Here is a 21204-nt window from a genome sequence, read left to right as displayed (position 1 = left end):
GCAAGCTAAACGAGAAATGCATACGATCGCGAAGGCATGACTCTCAAGCTCTTGAAAATTGGCTATAATAGACAACGCCACCTCTTCAAACTGCATCTATCCATTAACAATTCAATCTGCTATTATCTGATTAGCGGTCTACAGGAGGAATTTCCATAGTTGCTGTAACTGTGTCTATGTTCTGTCCCATAAATTCGATCTTACAGTTGAAAAGTCTTGTTTGAGTTCATTTTCTAGTTCATGTATTTGATTTTACCCTCGCGATTCTTTTATCATAGTTGGTATTCTTCGTTACATGCTCATCTTTTAGTTGGAGACTAACTCATTTGAAATGGCATAGTTACTCGCTGTCAAAGACTTAGATGAGTTGGCAAATAAGATACAACACAACAAACAATGTTATCTTAGAGTTGCATTGATAAATTGACATGATGTTCAGAGCTTACTATGTGGAATGAAGTATCGATGGCAAATCAAATCATTGAGGCTTTTGATTGTATAGTAACGAGATTGGATGAGCGTATTACAATTTTTTGCGGAAAGGCTGTCATGTTTAGTGCGATTTTAGACAAACTCCCTAGTATTTCTCGTGAGAGCAAGGAAGATTTGGTTTCTTCCAGTTTGATGAGTTCGGAATTGTGGACTTCTATTTTGACTCAAATTGGAAGAGATTCTACGCACCAGGGACGATGTAATTTTTTGTTTAATGTTGGGAATGGAATTGGCCTTATGCCAACCAGGATATGATTTCTCTACTTGAAGACATATGCTTGTGTTTTGCGGACAATTATGAATCACTGAATGAACTCATTAATAGCGTGTTTATTCTTGCTCGAACACTAGTGCACTTGATCCAATTACTTTCATAAGTTCATTAGTTGTGCAATTTTAACTCCAAAGAATGAACTTTCTTGGTGATCCAATTGAGTACCTTAGTTATGATAAGACTAGTAATTCTTCGCAGCATGGTGAAAAGAATCATCAATCTTATCACAACTAAGACACTCAATTGGTTCACCACAAAAGTTCATTAAATCATTTATGCAAAATCCACATTGCCTTTCTTTGAAGTTCACAACTCAATGCTGCTCTAGTGTCCAAGCAAGAATAAACCACTCTACTGATAAGTTCATTCAATGATTTACAATCATCTGCAAAAAACAAGCATATATATATTGAGGCAAAGAAATCAAATCCTCATGGGCACGAGGCTCAATTCCATTCTAGCATTAAGTAGAAGTAAAAATTGGATCATCCCCTCACACGCATATTTTCTTCCAATTTGGGTTCCACAATTTCAACCCACCGAACTGGAAGCAATCAAGTCATCCTTGCTCCAATGAGGAACTATAGGGAGAGTTTTGTCTAAAATCCCCACAAAACACGACAACCTTTCCACCAAAATTCTACTACACTCAGTTACATATCATAGCAAACAATTAAAAGCCTCGACAGTTTTACAATTTGTCATTGAAGCTTCATCCCATACAATAAACTGTGCACATCTAATCAATTTACCAGTGCAATTCTAATGTAGCATTGCTCGTTGTATCTTTTTCGCCAACTCATCTAATGCTTCAATAGTGAGTAACTATCACATTATGAACGAGTTCAAGGGTAAAATCAAATACATAAACTAAAAAATGGAAAGTTTAAACAGTACAGATACTCAGAAGGGCCAAATGTGGTAAGACCTAATGAACTCCAAATATACCACAAGCGGTGTTACATTAGAGCTGCATTGGTCCTCCCAAAATGCTTTCTAGTTGAGGTTCAAAGTAACCAACATCCAGTTTAGATTCTTTGAGATCAGATTCAGTATCTTTCTTCTTCTCAAAACAGTATACAGGGGCCTGCCATTTTGCATCTTCAAGCACAGCTCCCACTTCAAACGTCATTACATGGATTGATCTTCCTGCAATTGTAGAGATAAGCAGAAAAAACAATGGTAATTCATCAGAGAAACCAAACCAAGAAATCGACATGTTCAATCCAGTGCAAATAAACATTCCTCACAGAGAAGAACATCTGTGTAGATTCCATTAATGCAATGAAGGCAAAAGTCTTGGCCTTTGGCTTCCGCCAAGGTCGGAAGATTTCGCTATAGGAACACGCTCATCAAGTGCAGACTAACAGACAATTTGATATTATTACTTTTCTTTATAGTCTCACGTTCATCCTTATGCCAGAAGTTTATAGCAGGAAAGTGACATTAGAAAAGAAAACGTCGACTGCCTCTAAAAATTTATACAGCCATTTTATGTCTTTATGAGACAAGTTTTGCATATCTATACTTGAGTTTCCACATATTTCTCAAATGTTTATGCTTTTATGAATAAGCAACCTCGAGTGTCGTTCAATCTAATGTTGTTCTTAGTGAGTAACCTATAAGTATTACAGCAATGCCAGCTCCGATAGAACTCATGCAGAAATTCTTGCACTAGGCAAATCACTTACTATACATGAAAGAAGACAGTGATGATCGTTATGATTTTGCTATGTGTGCTTTATGTAGTCAAGCAGATGAGAAATGTACTCGGGCAAGGCATCGTGAAAGCCAATGCTCAAAATAGTAAGAGATGTTTCCAATAGCTTCTACTTTTTCAGTGAGCATAAGAACAAGTTACAAGAAAGTTGTTAGTTCAGTAGAAAAATAGTTTAACTTCAATCAGCTTAATTTAAATCAAACGCTCTTTTCAATTTATTTTCAACAATTTAGACTTCAAAGACCCCCTTATACATACCGCTTCTTTAAAATCATATTTTAATGACTAATAAATCAAACTGTTACAAGGCTACGCTCTCAGAAAAAAAAAACATAAAATCACAAAGTTAATATATAACAGCAAAATCACTTCAATGGGGAGTAGCAGTAGCAATAATACTAAAGAATAATAGAATGAGATGATTATAATAATAACAACAAGAACAACATTGTATTTATTACCAGTGTAGAAAACCCAATGGACAGGCCTCTTGGTGACAACGTCTTCATAATACCAAATGAAGTCGACCTTCTGCCAGACGTTGCAGAGAAATCCGTCGACATTTTCCTGGCCGAGGTAAACGGCGCCGTCTAGCCAGTTAGGTCGGAGAATCCCGACTTCCAGCTGAGCGGAGCGGCACTTTTTGCTGGAATCGAGAGTGTACAAAAATGAGGTGCCGTTGTTCCACTCGAGATCGTATAGAAGCTCTCCCAGCTGGTCTTGTATGATGTTGAAGTTGCGGCCATTCGGCCAATCGTACCAGAGGTCGATGAGGCTGAGCGATCCACTGTAGTTTACAAAGAGAATGGAGTGGAATTGGAGCGGCCATGGCGTTGGCTTTGGGGGTTCCGCCATTGCAGGCAAAGGTGAAGCCGCCACCGCAAGTGACACTAGAAAGAGGAGAAGGCAGGTAGAAGAGGAAACCATCACTTTGGATAGATTGAGAATTTTGAGTTTGATATTTTTCAGTTTTCTGGGAAGAGCTACCATACACAGCTACAGTATGTTGGGTCGGGTCATGTGAAGACAAGGGAATAAGCCTATCATTGGCTTGCTACGGAAGATAAATGGGGTTAGTTGTGCTGTCCCAACTTTTTTATATTCAAATTACTTTATTTTTATAGAATCAAATTAATTATAAAATAAATATTTTAATTAAATTAAATTATAAATGTGTATTATATAACAAGTTGACGACATGTAAATGATAGTTGATGGCACTGAATCGTATGTTTTTTTGTTGAAATGATGTGTCTATTGAATAAAAATAATATGTCGTTTAGATTAAATAAACCGTAAATTCAAATAAAAAATCATAATCTTTTAAATACATCTTTTTTTATTGGATATATCCATTAATTAATACATTTCGAACTTCTATAAATAAGCCCTTTCATTCCATTTCATCGATCAATTTAAAAAGCATTTTAATTATAGTAAATTTAATATAATCATTGAATTATATAATTCAATTTTATTTACATACTCAAAAATTAAATAATAAATGAGTATAACAGTTCTATCACAATCATATGATATTAAATTAACTTATTAAACATACCTCATGAGCTCTCGATTGATAAATAAAAATATTAGAATTTTCAAATAGTGCAAGACTAATAATCGTTGAAATAATAAATTCGTCTTGATTTTGCCGAATGATAGACCAATAGTAGCATTACGTAATTGGGATAAACTCAAGATGTGAACCAAAACTTTTAAGAGCTAATAAACAGAATTAGGTATGAACTTGCTTTATTGCTACAATTCGAACTCAAGTAACTTTTGTTTTCTCTGGCAAATTTCGTCGAAATATCAAAACATAAAGAAAAAAAATTATAAATAAAATAATCACAAATTTTAAGAATTTTTAGACAACAAAAAAATATAATTGATTGGTTCATTAAAAATTTACAAATTCAATTATTTTAAGTCAATTCAATAAATAGGCATTCTTAGAGAATTAACAATTAGGACCGTACGGGCCTAATTTGAACCATTTTAAGTAATTTTTTGATCCCTGAATATTTGTAATTTTTAAAAATCTTAGTCCAAGCCCAAGCTTACAATCATCCGACCTGCACTTTGCAGTCTGATTGGGTGAGAACCGGTAGGGCAATTTTGGCAGTCCAATATACTCATTTCCCTTGGAAACTAATTGCATAGAGTTAAGGACTAAAGAGATGGTTGAGAGACCAAACCAAAGACGGGGGGCGAGCAGTGGCCAAAAAGAGTAGTTCAACCAGAATGATATAATAATGATCTTGCTTTGCTCAAATCTTCCATAATCATCTCATACAGCAGGCACAATTCAACTTCCCCTCTACTCTTCTCTAATCCCACTTATGAGCATTGTATGCATATGTATGCGCGAGGGCACCCACGCACCACCACATAAACAACCCACATGACTAGAAGGCAAAGACATGAGGAAAAGCACCAGAGGATGGACAGTCGGCTATTATCCTCATCGCACAAAAGACTTCTTATAAAGCACTTTCTTTTTTGGACCTGGATGAGAAGTCATCTGTGTCTTCCAATAGAGAGGATAAATTATTACGCAAATGGAATTACGAGCAAGGATGACGTAATTTCATGTTTTTAACTCTATGCAACAGCTTCCAGCAGTTAACTTAGCTCATGCACCTGACCATTTACCAAAATCTCATGCGTCAATTAAGCAACAATTAGGGTATATTAGCCCTCAAACTTGCAAATCTAACTTGAAAATTCTCGTAACATATTGTACAGGGTACGTATAGCTTTCTAAATATACTTCAACCCTGACAGATATTGTTGTCTTGAAATTAGATACTGGGCCAAGGAATATATAACTCCAAGTAGCGCCAAGATCTTAATCTTGATAATGTCCGTTATTATGACTGATGGCAGATTGAGGGGTATAGTAAGCAACGGCCTTGAGTCTGCCTGCTTTGTGTAGCTCCAAACAAAACTGTTGAAAAGGATGTGGCTTGGCAATGTCAGGATAAGGAGGGCCACATTCTTGACAGCAAATATCCAATCAGGTCCCCCAATATCAACGCCCCAGCCTGTATTTCCATGCCATACATCTTCCCATATGCTATAGAGAGCAGTCAAGACCAAGTAGGCAGATATAGCCATGGTAACAGGGAAGTACCTCTGCTTATCACCAAAGCCAGCAAAAAAATCTGAGTCCTGATTAAGCAGCAAGAGAATAGGTGCCAAGAAAAATATGGCACGGTTCGAACCCCCAGTGAGATGCACATTCAAGATCAGGCATATTGCAAAGCACATCACAGTGGCAACATTACCAACTGCCGGCATCCAGGCTCCCTCTGCCGCCATCCTCTTGATGGTAAATGTTGGCATAGTAGAGGCCCTGCGTTGTTTCATAAATCTCAATCTTGGAGGTACAGTAGCCAAACTGCTTTGACCGGACTGGCTATGACGAAGCCCACCCCTTTCCACAATCTTTTCCCGCATAAGCGAAGCCAACTCAAATTTTATCTCAAGAGCTATAAGCATAAAGATTGCTGCATACAAACCAAGAAGAGATGTCCTCGCACCCTCAACAGCAAGCAGTGTTGCAATCTTGTTGTCTTCCTCAGCCATATCTTCAACTCCACTTTCTCCAAGGAAATTCTTATTAATTCTCACCTGGCCCTCCAGTAAATATGTCACTGGAAAGAGGGCCACAATCAGAGCAAATATCCAAGGCAGAAGTTTTGTGCTAGAGGCAGAAGGTAAATGAGTGAAGACCACAAATACAGAAGTGCAGACCATGGTGACAATGATAAGGGCATGCAAAATTGCTGCCTGAAGAAAGTACTCTGCAGATATATAAATTCCAAGAGCAATTCCTACTGCAATGGCATAAAATGTCCTCAACTCTACAATGTATTTAATGGGAATAATGGAGGTGACAGCAGCAAGAGTAAGAAGGATTGCTACAAGAAGCAACCATGACGGCCATGTAGGCTTTGATGCCATGAAGCCATATATGGAAATGTCATCAGCTGATTGGCGAGCTGTTCTAATTAGGTCAGAATGGTAAGTCCATGACAGAGGAATTGGTGGCTGCATGAGGATGAACAGCAGACCAGTTGCTACAACCAACACCAAGTATCTCTTGGCGGACTGCAGAAGTAAACAGTAAAACCTTCAGTTAGTCATAGTGAAAATGAAAACTACTATTTGCCAATTGTAATCAGCGATGGGCGCTTAGAGATAATTGAAATTACATAATCATTTTGTTTAACATGAACAGGACAATTTACTTGGAAGTGCTACCGAAAGAACTTTCCTAATGCTATGCATTAAGCTACAAAATATCACACTTTTCGAACACAACAGCTGTACAATGAAAGCAAAGAAGTTGACTAAATATCCCCAATAAATATCAACTACATGGATCAAGGGGTAGTTATGCTTGCTCTTGTCCATCAGTAAGACTACAGAGATATAGATATATGAAAGTTCTAAACAATTCAAAAGTCTTTTCTACAGAGAGCATTCTACAATAATCGTCACTGGTAAGAGTTGCTCATAATTGAAATCCAGCAGATGAGGATTACCAATAGACAGGGATAGTTCATGCAACTAATTGATAGCTTCACACAAAATTGATAATGGAGGAAACATAAATTAGCAATTAAATTGATTTAGGGAGAGGTACCATGACATGAGAAAAGTGCAGGGCAACAATTGGTATACAAGCCAATCCTGTCAGAAGGATGCAAGAGCCTAAAAGTAACCCATCAGATGGAGGCCTCCCATTCCACCACTGAAGGACTTCAAAGATTGTTTCACGACAAAACCAGACGGACAAAGCAACAACACCAGCATGCGCATAACCTTGCCAAGGTTTCATCTTTGACGCTGATTTAGACTTATCCCTGCTAGGCAATAGAACAAGTTAAGTTTCAGTAAAGAAAATGTGATACTTACAATTAAAAAGAAGGTTTTGTCAGTACTTATAAAGCAGCAATGGAGGAGATACTGCTAACAAAAGAACAGCCGACACCCACAACACAGCCTTGGACGCCATAACAAGCATAGATAGCTTTGAAGAATACAGGCAAATCAGAACCCAAACTGCCTTTGAACCAATTCTGTGGTCCACGGAAAGTCTCCTCACAATGGCCAAACCCGCAAAAGTAGTCATAACAACCATATAACTCGGATACATCACATCCTCATCCATCCCGTAATAGTACACATTGGAATAGTTAAAAAAGTTATTTTCGATATAGCACAGCAACAATGCATGGCTGATCAATCCAGCTTCAGTCAGGAAAGAAAGTTTTGGTGGAAGAACAGCTAAACCAGGAATTGCCATCGCCAGAATTCCACTGCCAACTATAAGCTTACAGAATGATTTCAATGACATGCCTGCTACCCAAATATTCAAGTCCCAATAGTTATGCATCACGAACCACATCACCATCAAGCTCCCTAGCACAACAAATGCCGAGTACGATGGCAGACTCTTCTTTGTGAAAAAGCGAGCCAAATAAAATCCAGCTATTGATGGGAGCGGAAGGAACTACAAAATGAAGCTACAGACTTTCAGCAGTATGTTTATAGTAGTACAACATGAATGCATGAGACTGTAAAAGTAGGTTTTTCCACTTTCTGGTAGGTAACTCTCACAAAACTCTTCATTTTGTGTTCTAGGCTAATGCACAGCGGCAAAACTAAGACAGGTCATGTAAAAAATTTAAACCTGCCCGACCTAATCTTTCAAAAATGTCAAGCATTAAAGCAGAGACCGCAAGTAGATCAACTGTTAATGGATAGATCAATGGAAAAATAAAGTAAATCAGAACATGCACATCCACTTCAGCATATAGTCTTGGCAGTTACATGCCTGCTGTTTTATTATTCTGAAGTATCAGTGTTGATCCATCCAAAGTTTTTGAAGCCTAAACATTTATCATTATGAGCCTCTATTAGTTGTTTACTCATTACACAACTTTATGGAATGAGAAAGTTTCCTTTTTGGCATTGCTGAGTATATAATGGATGACTAGTGACATGGAGTTGTTTATAAAATTTGCGCTCAAAAGCAGAAAATTTGGCATTATGACGGAAGGTTTTAACTGCATATCATACTAAAAGAGTTACCAATCAGCAAACTGATGCTCCATTTTTTTGTCCAACCATCTTTTCACTTCTTTATGCCAAGTCAAGGTTTGCTGAAACAGGTAAACAACAGAAGGTCGACCAAAAGAGATATGCTTGTTAAATTTCTTAGGGATTCCCATGATAGAGACGGTGCTCCAGTAATCATTAGATTGTTAGATAAGCAGGAGGATAAAGAATGCATGCAGAAATAAATAATTTGGAGTAATGTAATGGCAAAAAACCGTTGTGCCATAGCATTTGCTGGCCATTAAAACAAAAGAAAACATTCATATCCTAGGATAACCATCCCAGCATTCTCTAGATAATGTTCTTTGGCAAGCATATATGCAATTGATTAAAATCCACAAAATTAACATAAGCATCCTAACAGTCCTCAAAACAAAGGTAGCTCAACTGAAATAGTATTTTATCTGACAACTAGTCAACATATAACATGAGCCGCATATACGCGTGCAAATTCCACAGAAATGCATTACAGACAGATGAAAGAAAATATCTTTAGCTAGATGAAGGCACTTCATTTCAACATTAGACAAACAAATGCACAATTGATAAAGTTTCAAACAAAATATCACAGAGAAAGACCACAATGGACAAGAGTATTCTGAAGATGATGAAGGTTCAGAAGATATTAGTTGCACAAATTACACAAACAACATCATGAGATATAATAAATATCACATTAAAAATATCTTACACGGATATAATCACATTATTGGACAACTAAAGAGACGCGCATGTAAAAGAACACCTACCAGAATAGGAAATCCCACAACAACCGCTCCAGTAGCACTGACAATGACGGCTAAAGCAGTAAAGACCAGAGAGCTGAATGCATCAGACACCATGCCAACAGCATAAGTACCAGCAGCAACTGCACCTCCAAGCATTGTAATGGTGACAAGAAGATAATTCAGCGGTGGCGGAACATGTATGTACCGCCCAAACGAATGGAAAACAACTCTAACCTCCAAGCAAACAACAACGACAACCAATGCCACTGCACCATTGACAAACCGAATGCTCCGCAACTGATGCTCATTCTTAGTAACCCACCATAAAGCCCCTCTTGTGGAGGCATAAAGTTGAAACAGAAAGGGAATGAAGAAAAGGAGGAACAAATCGCAAACAGCAGCACCAGATGAAAAAATAATCAAGTAGTGCGAGCCAATATGGAATAACAGAGGAAAGAACACGAGATTCAGGGTGTGCACACAGCTCTCGAGCTGCCCAAGAATAAAACTGTCCTCGGGAACCTCACCCCCATGGTAACTCACTTCTTGTTTCAATTTGAATGAGGATATTCGAGGAATTGAGTAAAGCCAATAGAAAATGCAATTAAAAACCATGAGATAGTAAGCAGCATTAATCATACCAACTGCAGAAACAGTTGCCCACGTAAAAATAGCGGAAGCTATAAGCGGAACACAGGCAAACAAGAGGCGTTCAAGAGCAAGCACAATGGTTGGATATTCGATTTGTATCCACTTAAACTGAAGCGAAACCCAAACTCCGATTAAGAAGTTCGCCATTGCACAAGTGAAGGAAGCAAGGAGAGCGAGCGACACGTAATTGAAGGTGTAGAAAAGAGAAGAGCTAAAGAAGAACGCGATCTGTGAGGCGACGAGGGAAAACCAGACGGCAAAGAAGGACCCGGATTTGAAGTTGAGAGAATCCAGGATGTAGGCAATCATGAGACCGACGACGAGGGTGGCGACCACCGGTGAGCCGCCGAGGTCAAGGAGGAAGGCGGCGGTTGGGACGAGAGCGACGGCAATTCTGGCGTTGTGGACGAAGGAGGAAGGGGAGAATCGGGAATTCTTCATGGAGGAGCTGGCGCGACGGCTACTGCTGCTGCTACTACTACCGGCTACGCCGTAATAGAAGGAAGAGGTGGGGCTAGGGTTAGGGTTTTGGTCGCCGTTATAGGAGGAGGACGAGGCGAAAGAGGGGGCGCTGGCGGAGGGGGATATGTACGGGCGGAAGGCCCGTGGATGGAGCTCCGGCGGCAGCATTTGGCCGGCGGCGGTGAATGATTTTCCTGATCAGATCGGAGTGAGTATAACAAAGGGGGAGTCAAAGATAGCTGTGTGAATTTAGACTTTCTGAGCGTTAATCTAAAAAAAAAAAACAAAAACAAAAACAAAAACAAAAATTTAGAAAGAAAGAAGAATTAGAGGGGCAAATCGTCATTCCGCATGAGAGAGAGGTGTGATGTGTTTTGAGAAAAAAATAGCCGTCGATTGGGTCTAATGTGGGGCCATCTTCTACTCGAACGTGGAAGATCCATTTCTATCAACTTCTTGTTGTTTGGATAGTTGTCTGTAATACAAATTCCAGTGTTTGGGTGGTAACTTTTTTCTTTCTTTCTCTCTTTCTTTTTTGGTTTTCCACTAAACGAATGATATGAGCGATGTTGTTATTCATATAAGGAGGTAAATTATTTTATTTTAAAAAATATAATAGACACATTAAAATTTTCTGAATGAACCTTATTATTGCGCTTTAATCTATAAATATTAACTTTAGTTTAAAAAAAAGGGGGCAACAATTTGGACTTTTTTCCGATAGAGATATTCGACAAGAGACTCTATCTCCCTTTACTTGTTCATTCTATGCGTAGAAGCATTTAGTTTTCTTATTAAATAGAGGTGTTATTCGAGGCAAGTAATGCATTGAAAGTGTCGCATTTGTTATTTGTTGACGATACCTTCATTTTTTGTAAGGCGAAGGTGGAAAATATGCATTGCATCAACAAGATACTTCATAGTTATGGCAGATCCTCTAGTCAATTGATACACACACAAAAATCATCCATATTTGTCAGCAAGAACACACTGATTGAGCATCGAGTGGAGCTAGCTAATATTTTGGGAATTCAACTAGCTCCATCTCACAAGAAACTTATCACTGTCTGCCGTATACTGTGGGAAGGAATAAGCAGGAAATCTGCAGCAGCATTCATGATAGAATCTGGCATCCCGTTGGGATAGAAAGAAAAGATGCTACCATTTGATTGGTGCACAATTAAAAAAAAATAACCAATTAAATATGCACTTGCTTTGTAATTGATCTGATTCGGCCAAACCTCGGCCTGGACAATAACTTTCCCAAAACAAAATACTTTCCATGCACGATCAATTTCTAGAAGCAAAAATCAAACATAACGTTTCATTTACATGGCATGATTTGTTGGAGGCTGGTTCCATCGTCAAAGCAGGAGCTCAGTGGAGCGAACTAACCTCCACGGCCAGACAGCTTTCGTCTCATTACGCCGGCGAAACCCCAGATGCAAGGCCTAAAGGTGGCAGACTTGATTGAGTACTTGCTGCGAGGAGAGTGGAATGCTGTGGCATGTTGGATGCTGATCATCGTTCCTTCTATTCCTCTTGCAAGACTAGTTTGCCGGGACAGATTGGTGTCGCGTTTCTCAAAAGAATGTTTCATTTTCTTCAAGTAATAGAATTCGCTTTTCATATATTTTACTCTTTTTTTTTTTTTTTACTCATCATATTCCGTAAGGCTAATAAGCTTTATTTTTAGTAATTAGATTTTGCAATTTAATGTATTTATATTTGGTTTTTTGACATTTTACTTATTTCAGTTGAAGAAATAATAAAAATTTAGACGATAATTTTCTGAAATAAGGCCAAGCCCGATTGGTAATTGGACCGCCAATCAACCCAAGACACAGTGGCCCATGTTTATTCAGGAGCGGCCCAGGACACTTGGTGACCTCACATCAAACATTTAGGGGCGTTGAAAATTTTTGTTTCGGACATAGAAAAAATTGAAAGTTGTAATAGAATTAAAAAATGAATAATATTTGTAAAATAATATAAAAATAGATTAAAGATAAATTGGATAGTGTATGAAAAAAATAATTTAAAAATAAACTTAATTAAAAAGACTGTTTTATACCTGTTTGTTAAAAAAAATAGTATTTTTGTTAATATTTGCACTTATCTTTTGATAATAATTATTTTTTTTCAAAAAAAAATCAATTTCCTTTCAATCAAGGTATCTCATATTTAAATATTTTTTATTTATTATTTATACACAGTAAATAAACTTGTATCCACACCAATTTTTAAATATAATAATTATACATTTAATTAGTAATTTTAAAACTTAACCACAATTACTACTTTTTGCCTTTTTACAAAATTGGCTCCACACTGTTTTAACACCAACGTACAAATTCTTTTATTATGTTGGTGATACTTTGAGTTTTTTTTTTCTTTCTTTTCTTAAAAAATATAATATGTTGGTGTATATATTTTATTCTTATTTTATTATATATTTTAAAACATAAAAAGTTACTTATTATATATATACATAGGTATGATGACCACAATGACTAATATAATAAAACAGAAAGACAGAGGTTCTCCAAATAAATCTCATATATGCACACAAATAGCTTCTTTAAATTTCATTGTCGCTGAAGAAAATAATTTTTATATTTATTTAAAGTTAGATATGCGTATGATTATTTATTCATCCAGAAAATTCACTATTTTTTTTGATACATTAGTTAGTAAAACTACTTGAATGGTACTTTGATGTCAAATAATACTTAAAAATAATTTTCACATTTATATTTTTATGTGTGAGTAACATTGGTTGTGTCTAACCAAAAGATTCACTCATTTATTTAGATAAATTTAATTAATGAAATAATTTTAATTTGTCATTATATTCAATTTATTTTTATCTTTATTGATGTCCCAAAAAATGCATTTGGTCCATGTAAAGGCCCAATTTTATACAAAGGCCACTGTGTGAATGGAGTCCAAAAGGAAATAGCCTCCAACTCGTAATTGGCTTATAGAATACAAAAAAGGTTGGGCTCCAACCAAAGACCCGTTGGCCCATCAAGAGATAAGTCCCTTAAACTCGCATGTCTGCCAGATGTATCGCCCCTACCCCACACCCCACATGTGTTAGAAGGCTATTAGTACAGCACGAACAAGAGGGTCATGTAATCGCCACCTCAACCTTAAGGCACAAAGAAAATCATACTCACTTCCCAACACCTCATTAGGATGCGGACCTTATCCTCTAGGAGACATGAACCTAGCTCAGGTCTCCTCATTCAACTTGACTTCTTGAAGGCTTTCGCCAACCGCCTTCAGATTTGGGGGAGCCTTATTGACAACAACCATTGACCCAAGTCCTAAGGAGACACGTCTCGTCATTGAGGGAGAACTAAGAATATAAAAGCCGACCTCCCCCCCTTCGATTAAGGGTAGCGTTTCCTGGCATAAGCACACATACAAGTTCACTATTTAAACACTTTTAGAAGCAATATTACTCTCTCATCTCTTAAGCATCCATTGCTATTAATAATATTTTTTCTTGAGTTTATTTCTCTACAACTGTCTACTAACTTGATTATTGTTGTGCTAACAGTTTTTTTGTAGGTCCTCTTTCTTAGGTTTGCAAAGATTCAGTCCATAGGCTTCGAATCCAAAGACTTCATTGACGAACGATTTTGGCTTGCATCGATTATTAATTAGTTTAATTTAAATGTTAGATTATTAATTATTTATCTATTTTCATATTTAAATTTGAATAATTTATTATTTTATTTTAAAAAAAATATATTTTTTTCTGTACCATGGTATGGAATACTAACCAGTAATTCCTTTATTAAACTAGTCATTGTGGTATACCGTCTCTGACCGTGTGCATACATTAAATAATATTTTATATTTTAAAATATATTATGAATAAGAAATAATATATATAAACCAACACAGCATATTTCTAAAAAAAAAAAAAAAAGAAAGTTATTGGCATAACAATAAAATTAATATTGCGGTATCATAACAACCATTTATGAGAAAAAAAAAATACCTTTTCTTATATATATTAGTATAGATTATAGTCAATAACAGCATGTTTCCTATGGTTCAAATGTTTCTTTCCTCGCTTTTAATTGGACTAGGGGCGATTAAGTGGCCTAATAGTGGCATTTTTTTATTGTGAAAAATAAATCACAAGTTCGAGTTTGAGCAAGAGCTTGAAAAATCAATTTTAATCCTCAATTAAGAAAAAGAAAAGTAAAACTTGGAAAGAATTAGAAACATAAAATTTAATTTTATGATTCCCACTTTTTATGAATTTTTTTAATTAAAATACTAAATATTTATCAAAAGTTGATAAATCAATTTTGATCCTCGCCCAAAAAAGGAAAATAAAACTAAAATTTAGAAATAATTAGAAACATAAAATTTAAATTTACGCTTCCAGTCATTATAAATGTTTATTTATATAATAAAATATTTATTAAACTTAGAATTTGGTATATAGTATGAATTTTATGTTAGTATTAAAAAAGGAGTTATTATTATTAATATTTTATAATTAAAAGGGGCTTATCCACTAGACATGAGCCAAAGCTAACATAGAGCCTATTATAGGCTTCGCCTCACGTGCACCACCATTTACTTAAGAGTCGCATTTTCTTTTTTATGGTCTAAAGAGTCTTTTTCGGGAGGAGGGAAATGTAAGCATAGTCAAATGTGTCATTTGATCGCTGCAACACGCTTTTGGGTTTAGGCATCAAAAGATAAAAAGGCCGTACCCACGTTTTTAGTAGGACTCTCACGCCTTTTAACACTCTCCTTTTCCCCCTTAATTTCTTTGGCCCACTTTCCCAATTCTTCTTTTTGCTTCTACGCATCTTTGGAGATGCCAATTTTCAGACCCTACCTAAGGTGATAGTCGTCGAAATTCAACTAATACATCAATATATTAAAAATAATAAATAAATTATATAAACTTTTATTCAATCAAAACATCAATACAATCATATAAAAACATATTTGATGGGACCCGAACTCATAATTTCGAACTTGTTCATGGATCTTAACCTTCTAAACTATTAGACTAAGACATTATTGATACCAGTCAAGCACATATTTTTAATATGTACGTAGTAAAAGTGGTTAGTAGACCTATGTATAAGATCTACTACATCATTACGTACAATGTAAAAGAGGGGTTGTGAGAAAAAAGTTGGAATATGTTTAAGTAAAAAGTTGGAAATTTTATGAATATTTTTGATCTATATGATTGTAAATAAACCATTGATTCAAAGACGTTTGGGTGACCATCATGAATCTATATTTACTTGAGTTGAAATCAGGCACGAATTTTGACTTATTTTAAAATTAATAAAGAAATAGGATTATTTAAGTAAATTCAAAACCTTTAGGTAACCACACAACACCTCATACACAAACTAATCTACATAATTAAAGGAATAATTACATAGTCCACCTCTGAGTTTTGCATGATTACATATAAATTCCTATTGAGTTGAAAAAATACATCCAGTATCTTTGAAATTTGCTTTCGTCTAATAAATAAGTCATTTTATTAGTCAAAATTTATCGAATTTATTAATATGAACGAAAAAACCGAATGAAAATCGATATTTACCCTGGATTGGCTTATTATCAAACAAATCTATTTGACTAAACTACAGTAACAATGGTTTAAATATACCTCATCACATGCCTCAACGTGAGAAGATATATAAGGATAGTATGGTTGTAAAATAGTTTATTTGACCTACAATAAACAAAAAATAAGTGAATTGAGGACAAATATGAATATTCGTCCAGATTTTTGTTAAATATCAAGAAATTAAAAAAAAATTAACTAAAAAAAGAATTTATTTGTTGAACGAAAACAAATCAAATAAATATTAAATATAATTCTATAAATAATAAAAAATTATATATAATTAGATTAAATCTTAAGAGAGAACGATGTAATTATGCGTTAAAATAATGGACAAAGATTGGGTAGAGTAGCTTATGATTGAAGAGAGGATGGTCAATCCGGCAAAAGGGTCTATTGATGCTACTAATTAGGTGCATCTTCCCAGTTAATGGTTGTATTCGACTTTTGCCAGCACATGCTTATTTTTGAAAATCTGAGGACTACCAAACCAGTCAAATTACAGATTTATGAGCTCGAATTAGATTTTAATACTTTAAAAAATCAATTACTTAATTCATCTCAAACTACTTTTGAATGCCTTGGTAATGCCAAACTCTGATCAACAAATTAATTACTCTAAATTCCATTGAAATATAGGGCTAATTAATTATCATTTTTTTTAATAATTATAAAAGAATAGATATATATACAGATAATTGAATGATGATTTTAAAAAAAAAATTATGCCGTCTATTTGGGTAGATAATCAAGTAAAAATTGTGTATTTTTTTGGACTTAATTAATATTTCACAAAATAGAATTATTGAACATTAAACAATGAGCCAAGAAATTTGGGTGCTTTCCTGTTTGTTCACAGACTTTGAATGAAAATTTCAAGATTGACTGATTCGGGTAGGAAGCAATCAAACATTTCCCCCCAAATTTGGGGATGTATATGTGCAACATGTTTCCATATTTATAAATGACATAAAAAGGGGAAAAAAAAACAAATATTTATACATAAAGAAACCTCTTTGAGCATTTTTGGGCAGGAAATTTTCACTTTTTGAGACCACATGCTGGTAAATATTTTTAGGCTGACCACAATAATCTAATACTTCTCAACTTGATTGCTTTGACTGATCAATGTGTGTTGCTGAGTGATGCCTAGACCTCAAAATCAAGAATCAATAAAGATAAGACCTACCTGAAGAGGATTCTTTGTCCTTCCTAGTCCCCCACCACAATTTCTTTTTTCTTTTTTTGTTTTTTGGTTTGTTTAAAGAAACGAACAGTTATATCACAGACACGTTAAACGTAATAGACTTTTATTGTAATAGGCAAAAAACCCTCCTAATGAAAATACAATACGTCCCCACTGAGCTTTTACGAAAAGAGCAATGTACTTCTGATGTGGGAGACAGTGAGCTTCTTTTTATAAAATTTTGGGTTTCGTTCGGTTTATTAATATTTTTCACATGAGGTAAATGCAATTAACCATATAATATGTTGTTTGTTCCCTAGGGGACAACCGAGCAATTTGGGTTCCAAAATCTCTTTTTAAAGATCTTGGGTTCAAATTTTAATATAAATGCAAACACCTACATCGTACAATTCAAATTCAAATCTACTAAGTGAAGAGTACTGGCACGTCAGCCTTTATCAGTGATGCAAGATCTCATTGGCCACATACAATTTCTCAACTTTTATTACTAATTACAAATAAAAAAAATTCTTGAAACGTCAATCAATCACGTGACAAGTATAAAACTTATTCTATCAATAATGAAAACATTTTCCCTCTTAAAGAATCTATGTCAATTATTGAATTAGCAAACTACAAAATTTCTTTAATTCATAAAATGCTCTTAAAATTTTTTTGTCCTTGTTCAATTCAACCACATAAATGTTCTCCCATTTAGTTTCTTGAATTCCCTGTCCCACAAATAGTAGTTAGTGTGAATACTTGATCCAAAACCATACTTAATTACCCATGTAAAGTGTTGTGTGTGACATGGGCTATATGTTAGGTAGTACAAAAAAAATATTTTTTTTGGACTAAAAGACAAGGGATAGGTGCCCCCCTCACATGGAACCCAATTAACCTTTTTCATTTCTCTTGTTTTATGCTTTGGTTTAGATATCAATGAAAATCCAAGGTTAAGCTTGTTTTTATTAAAATAGGGTTCTGGTGGCTTCATCTTCGATCATCAACATGAGTTAGGACATGTTTTTATGATCATAGGTTGTTTTACAAAGATAATTATAAATTACCCACTGACACAATCCTTACATAGAAAGAAGAAAACAACCTCACAATAAGTAGCTTTGTCGTATGATCCGACAAGTATTGATGCTTCCTTCCCAACACTTCCAAGAATTTGAATATTCTCATGAAATCAACCTTACAAACACTGAGAAAAACAAGAAAAAGTAAAGCCAATATACCATGTATTTGGATTAGGGAAAAAGTTGAGGAACATGGGATTTGAAATAATGAGTTTAATTTGGCTTAAATTGGATGCACATGGCTGAGATTATCATATTGCCCATAATTTTCCCACTATTAAACAAAGGCCCCAGTTTTGCTCTTTCCTGCTCTCATTACAAAATTCTTTCTATTTTGGAGTCTTTTTCCTCGGAACATGCTTTCTTGAAATAACCTAACATTTTACCTTTACACATGTTGCCTTTCCAGTGACTCTTGTTGGATGTAAAATGTTCAGGACTTGGGATGCTGGTATTTTCTCCATTTTTTCAGTAGTGTTTTTATCAACCCTTTGCTCATCATATCATTTATCACAAAACTTTTTTAGTTATAAAAAATGTGGATGGTATCCACCTCAATTATCATTTAGGATTTACACACCTCTAAAAACACAGGTTGCTTACAACGTTATTTTAATGTATCTATTAATAAAATCCTCACATTGATAGAAAATTAAAGTTCAAACCCCACAGCCAGCAGCTGACTGCAAGTAGCCCGTTTTTACTGATTGAGCCAGTCGACGTCGATTTCATTACAAAAAGTTGCTTTCATATATTGTTATAACAAGAGTGAATTACATTGATACTCTTTGAGGTTAAGACTAATTATACAAACACCTCCTATTCTTTGTACAACTATAAGTATAAATTCTTGAAGTTGTAATTAGAATTACAAGTGTACACTCTTTATTCAGTGATGAAATTCTACATAAATATCTTTTTAAGATACATTACACTAACATTCTTCAAAAATATAATTATAATTTTATAAAAAAATAAAAAATATTTATATAATTAAATCTAACATTACGGAACGTTGATATAACAACTTGATGTTGCTGCTAAGCTCTTGGCGATTTCAATAACACCATTATGATGATAACCAAAATGGCCGTGATGGTTGCAAGTATGGAAACCTCATACAAGAATGATTAGAGCAGTGAGCCCAATGATTGCAAGCAATCCGATTGAAATCATGATTGAATCACATACATAGAATTGAGCAATCATGAGTTATACATAGTCTTCTTTAGACGTGCAAAAAGTTGTATATCACAACAGATGATTTTAGTCCTGATTTTGGGACACTACTTCTCATCAAACTGCATATGATACTCAATTCTTTCCAGTACGGCTTATGATTAGTTCCAAAACTAAGTTTGTTTAAGATTCACATGCCAAGAAAGATCATTTGCAGGGCATCACACGATTGCTTTTTCATTAATTATATCTGATTCAGATCGCAGTTAGCAAATTATCTCACGTCTTTGGAAAAATTTAAAACTTGAGAAAAAGAGCACTATTAGGCTTGTTGGGGGATCTCCAACTAAGACCCTCCAATGCCTAAGTCAATGCAGTATTCGAGATAGAATAAGCGATCTAAATGCGGTCTCAAGCGATCTAATGTGGGTTATCAGTGTAATAAATGTCTTATTATAAATGTAGGGTACTTATAATATCTGGGTGAGTCTACTTGCCTGCTTGGAAGGTCCACTTGCATTATACCACATGTCGTCATCCTAGCTCAGGTGATGTTATTTAGATCGACGGTCTCCATCGGCGGGTCTTCTAGATCGGGTCGTTGATCCGGGTCTTTTTATGGCAATTCTCTTAATCCCCATCAAACATCCAATCAAATTACTCTAAAAGACTGGGAACAACAACAACTTATTCTATTTTGGGAAATTTTTTTGTTGAAATTAGGTTAGACTAAACCAAATCAACCATGAAGAAAGTATGATACATTTATTATATATATATAATTGATTCAGTAGTCCTTCATTATTGTGAAATGTCTTAGTTAATTTTTCAAAATTGATTTTGTTGAAAAACTTACCTAAATACGAGTATATTAGAACATCTTTATCATAATATATAGTTACTAATTCAAATAAGTAAATGCTGAAAATTGTTACCATAGTATCAAAAATTAGGGAATTATAATTTTTAGTCTCGTAATTATAAGGTAGTGGTAGTCTTAGTTAAGTTGAAATTGAATTTGGCAATTAAACCCTATATATTTTTTTAAAAAAAAATGGTATGTTAAGAACAAAATTCGCTGGAAGTTGCAATTTGGCCAGAATATGGGGTTCACGTGAGAGACATATGTCAAATTCCAACATATTTGCAATTTTCTATGGAATTTGTCCTTCATGTGTCAAATTTTTTCATATCGTAGGAGTTTCATTGTCAAATTAAATCCCAAAAAAATAAAATTGCCACAACTCTATATAGTCATAGGACCAAACGTGCAATTTTCTCATAAAAAATTACTCAGAGACCAGAATCTTCACATAATTGTCAGAAGATCTTCCTAAAAAATAAAAATCAACAATGCAACCCTGAATATTTGAAAACGAAGCTGATCACTACCTCATGCATTAGGGAATCATGCTGCATTTTATTAAAAGTTTAGGAGGTGGTTTGGCTATTTTCTTTTACGTAACTTTGTACGTAGGATGTTCAATCCAATAGGTTATACATAAATAACAATCTGGATCTAATATATACATATCATGTGTATAAATATTGCTCCTCTTTTATTATATAACTTAGAAAAGGTTTTATATAAGTTAATCAGAATAGAAAATACATCAAGAATTAAAATATAAAAAAGAAATCGGCATAAACAAGCAATTCTTGA

General features: G+C 34.8%; 2 protein-coding genes across 2 annotated transcripts; both read right to left on the bottom strand.

The window, feature by feature from the left end:
* Positions 1-1392: 1392 nt before the first annotated feature.
* LOC105168497 (uncharacterized protein At4g14100) lies at positions 1393-3537 on the bottom strand. The gene is made up of 2 exons (XM_011088601.3): positions 2948-3537; positions 1393-1915 (listed from the first exon to the last, which is right to left on the bottom strand). The coding sequence occupies exons 1-2, from the start codon at positions 3474-3476 to the stop codon at positions 1731-1733; spliced, it is 714 nt and encodes a 237-aa protein (XP_011086903.1). The 5' UTR covers positions 3477-3537; the 3' UTR covers positions 1393-1730.
* Positions 3538-5056: 1519 nt separating this feature from the next.
* NEF1 (no exine formation 1) lies at positions 5057-10744 on the bottom strand. The gene is made up of 4 exons (XM_011088599.3): positions 9371-10744; positions 7442-8013; positions 7144-7363; positions 5057-6605 (listed from the first exon to the last, which is right to left on the bottom strand). Exons 1-4 carry the CDS (start codon positions 10628-10630, stop codon positions 5253-5255), a joined length of 3405 nt encoding a protein of 1134 aa, XP_011086901.1. The 5' UTR covers positions 10631-10744; the 3' UTR covers positions 5057-5252.
* Positions 10745-21204: the final 10460 nt, after the last annotated feature.

The sequence above is a fragment of the Sesamum indicum genome, linkage group LG8 (assembly GCF_026168435.1).
Source record: "Sesamum indicum cultivar Baizhima isolate 11 linkage group LG8, ASM2616843v1, whole genome shotgun sequence".
Lineage (NCBI taxonomy): Eukaryota > Viridiplantae > Streptophyta > Magnoliopsida > Lamiales > Pedaliaceae > Sesamum > Sesamum indicum.
The sequence above is the reverse complement of the archived record's forward strand: the minus strand, read 5'-3'. Positions and strand labels throughout refer to the sequence as shown.

Coding starts and splice junctions, on each gene's coding strand:
- NEF1 (XM_011088599.3), bottom strand. CDS start 10,630: ATGCTGCCGCCGGAGCTCCATCCACGGGCCTTCCGCCCGTACATATCC. Junction 8,014..9,370: donor TTGTGGGATTTCCTATTCTG/GTAGGTGTTCTT, acceptor TTCATTTTGTAG/TTCCTTCCGCTCCCATCAAT. Junction 7,364..7,441: donor CCTCCATTGCTGCTTTATAA/GTACTGACAAAA, acceptor ATTGCCTAGCAG/GGATAAGTCTAAATCAGCGT.
- LOC105168497 (XM_011088601.3), bottom strand. CDS start 3,476: ATGGTAGCTCTTCCCAGAAAACTGAAAAATATCAAACTCAAAATTCTC. Junction 1,916..2,947: donor CCATTGGGTTTTCTACACTG/GTAATAAATACA, acceptor CTACAATTGCAG/GAAGATCAATCCATGTAATG.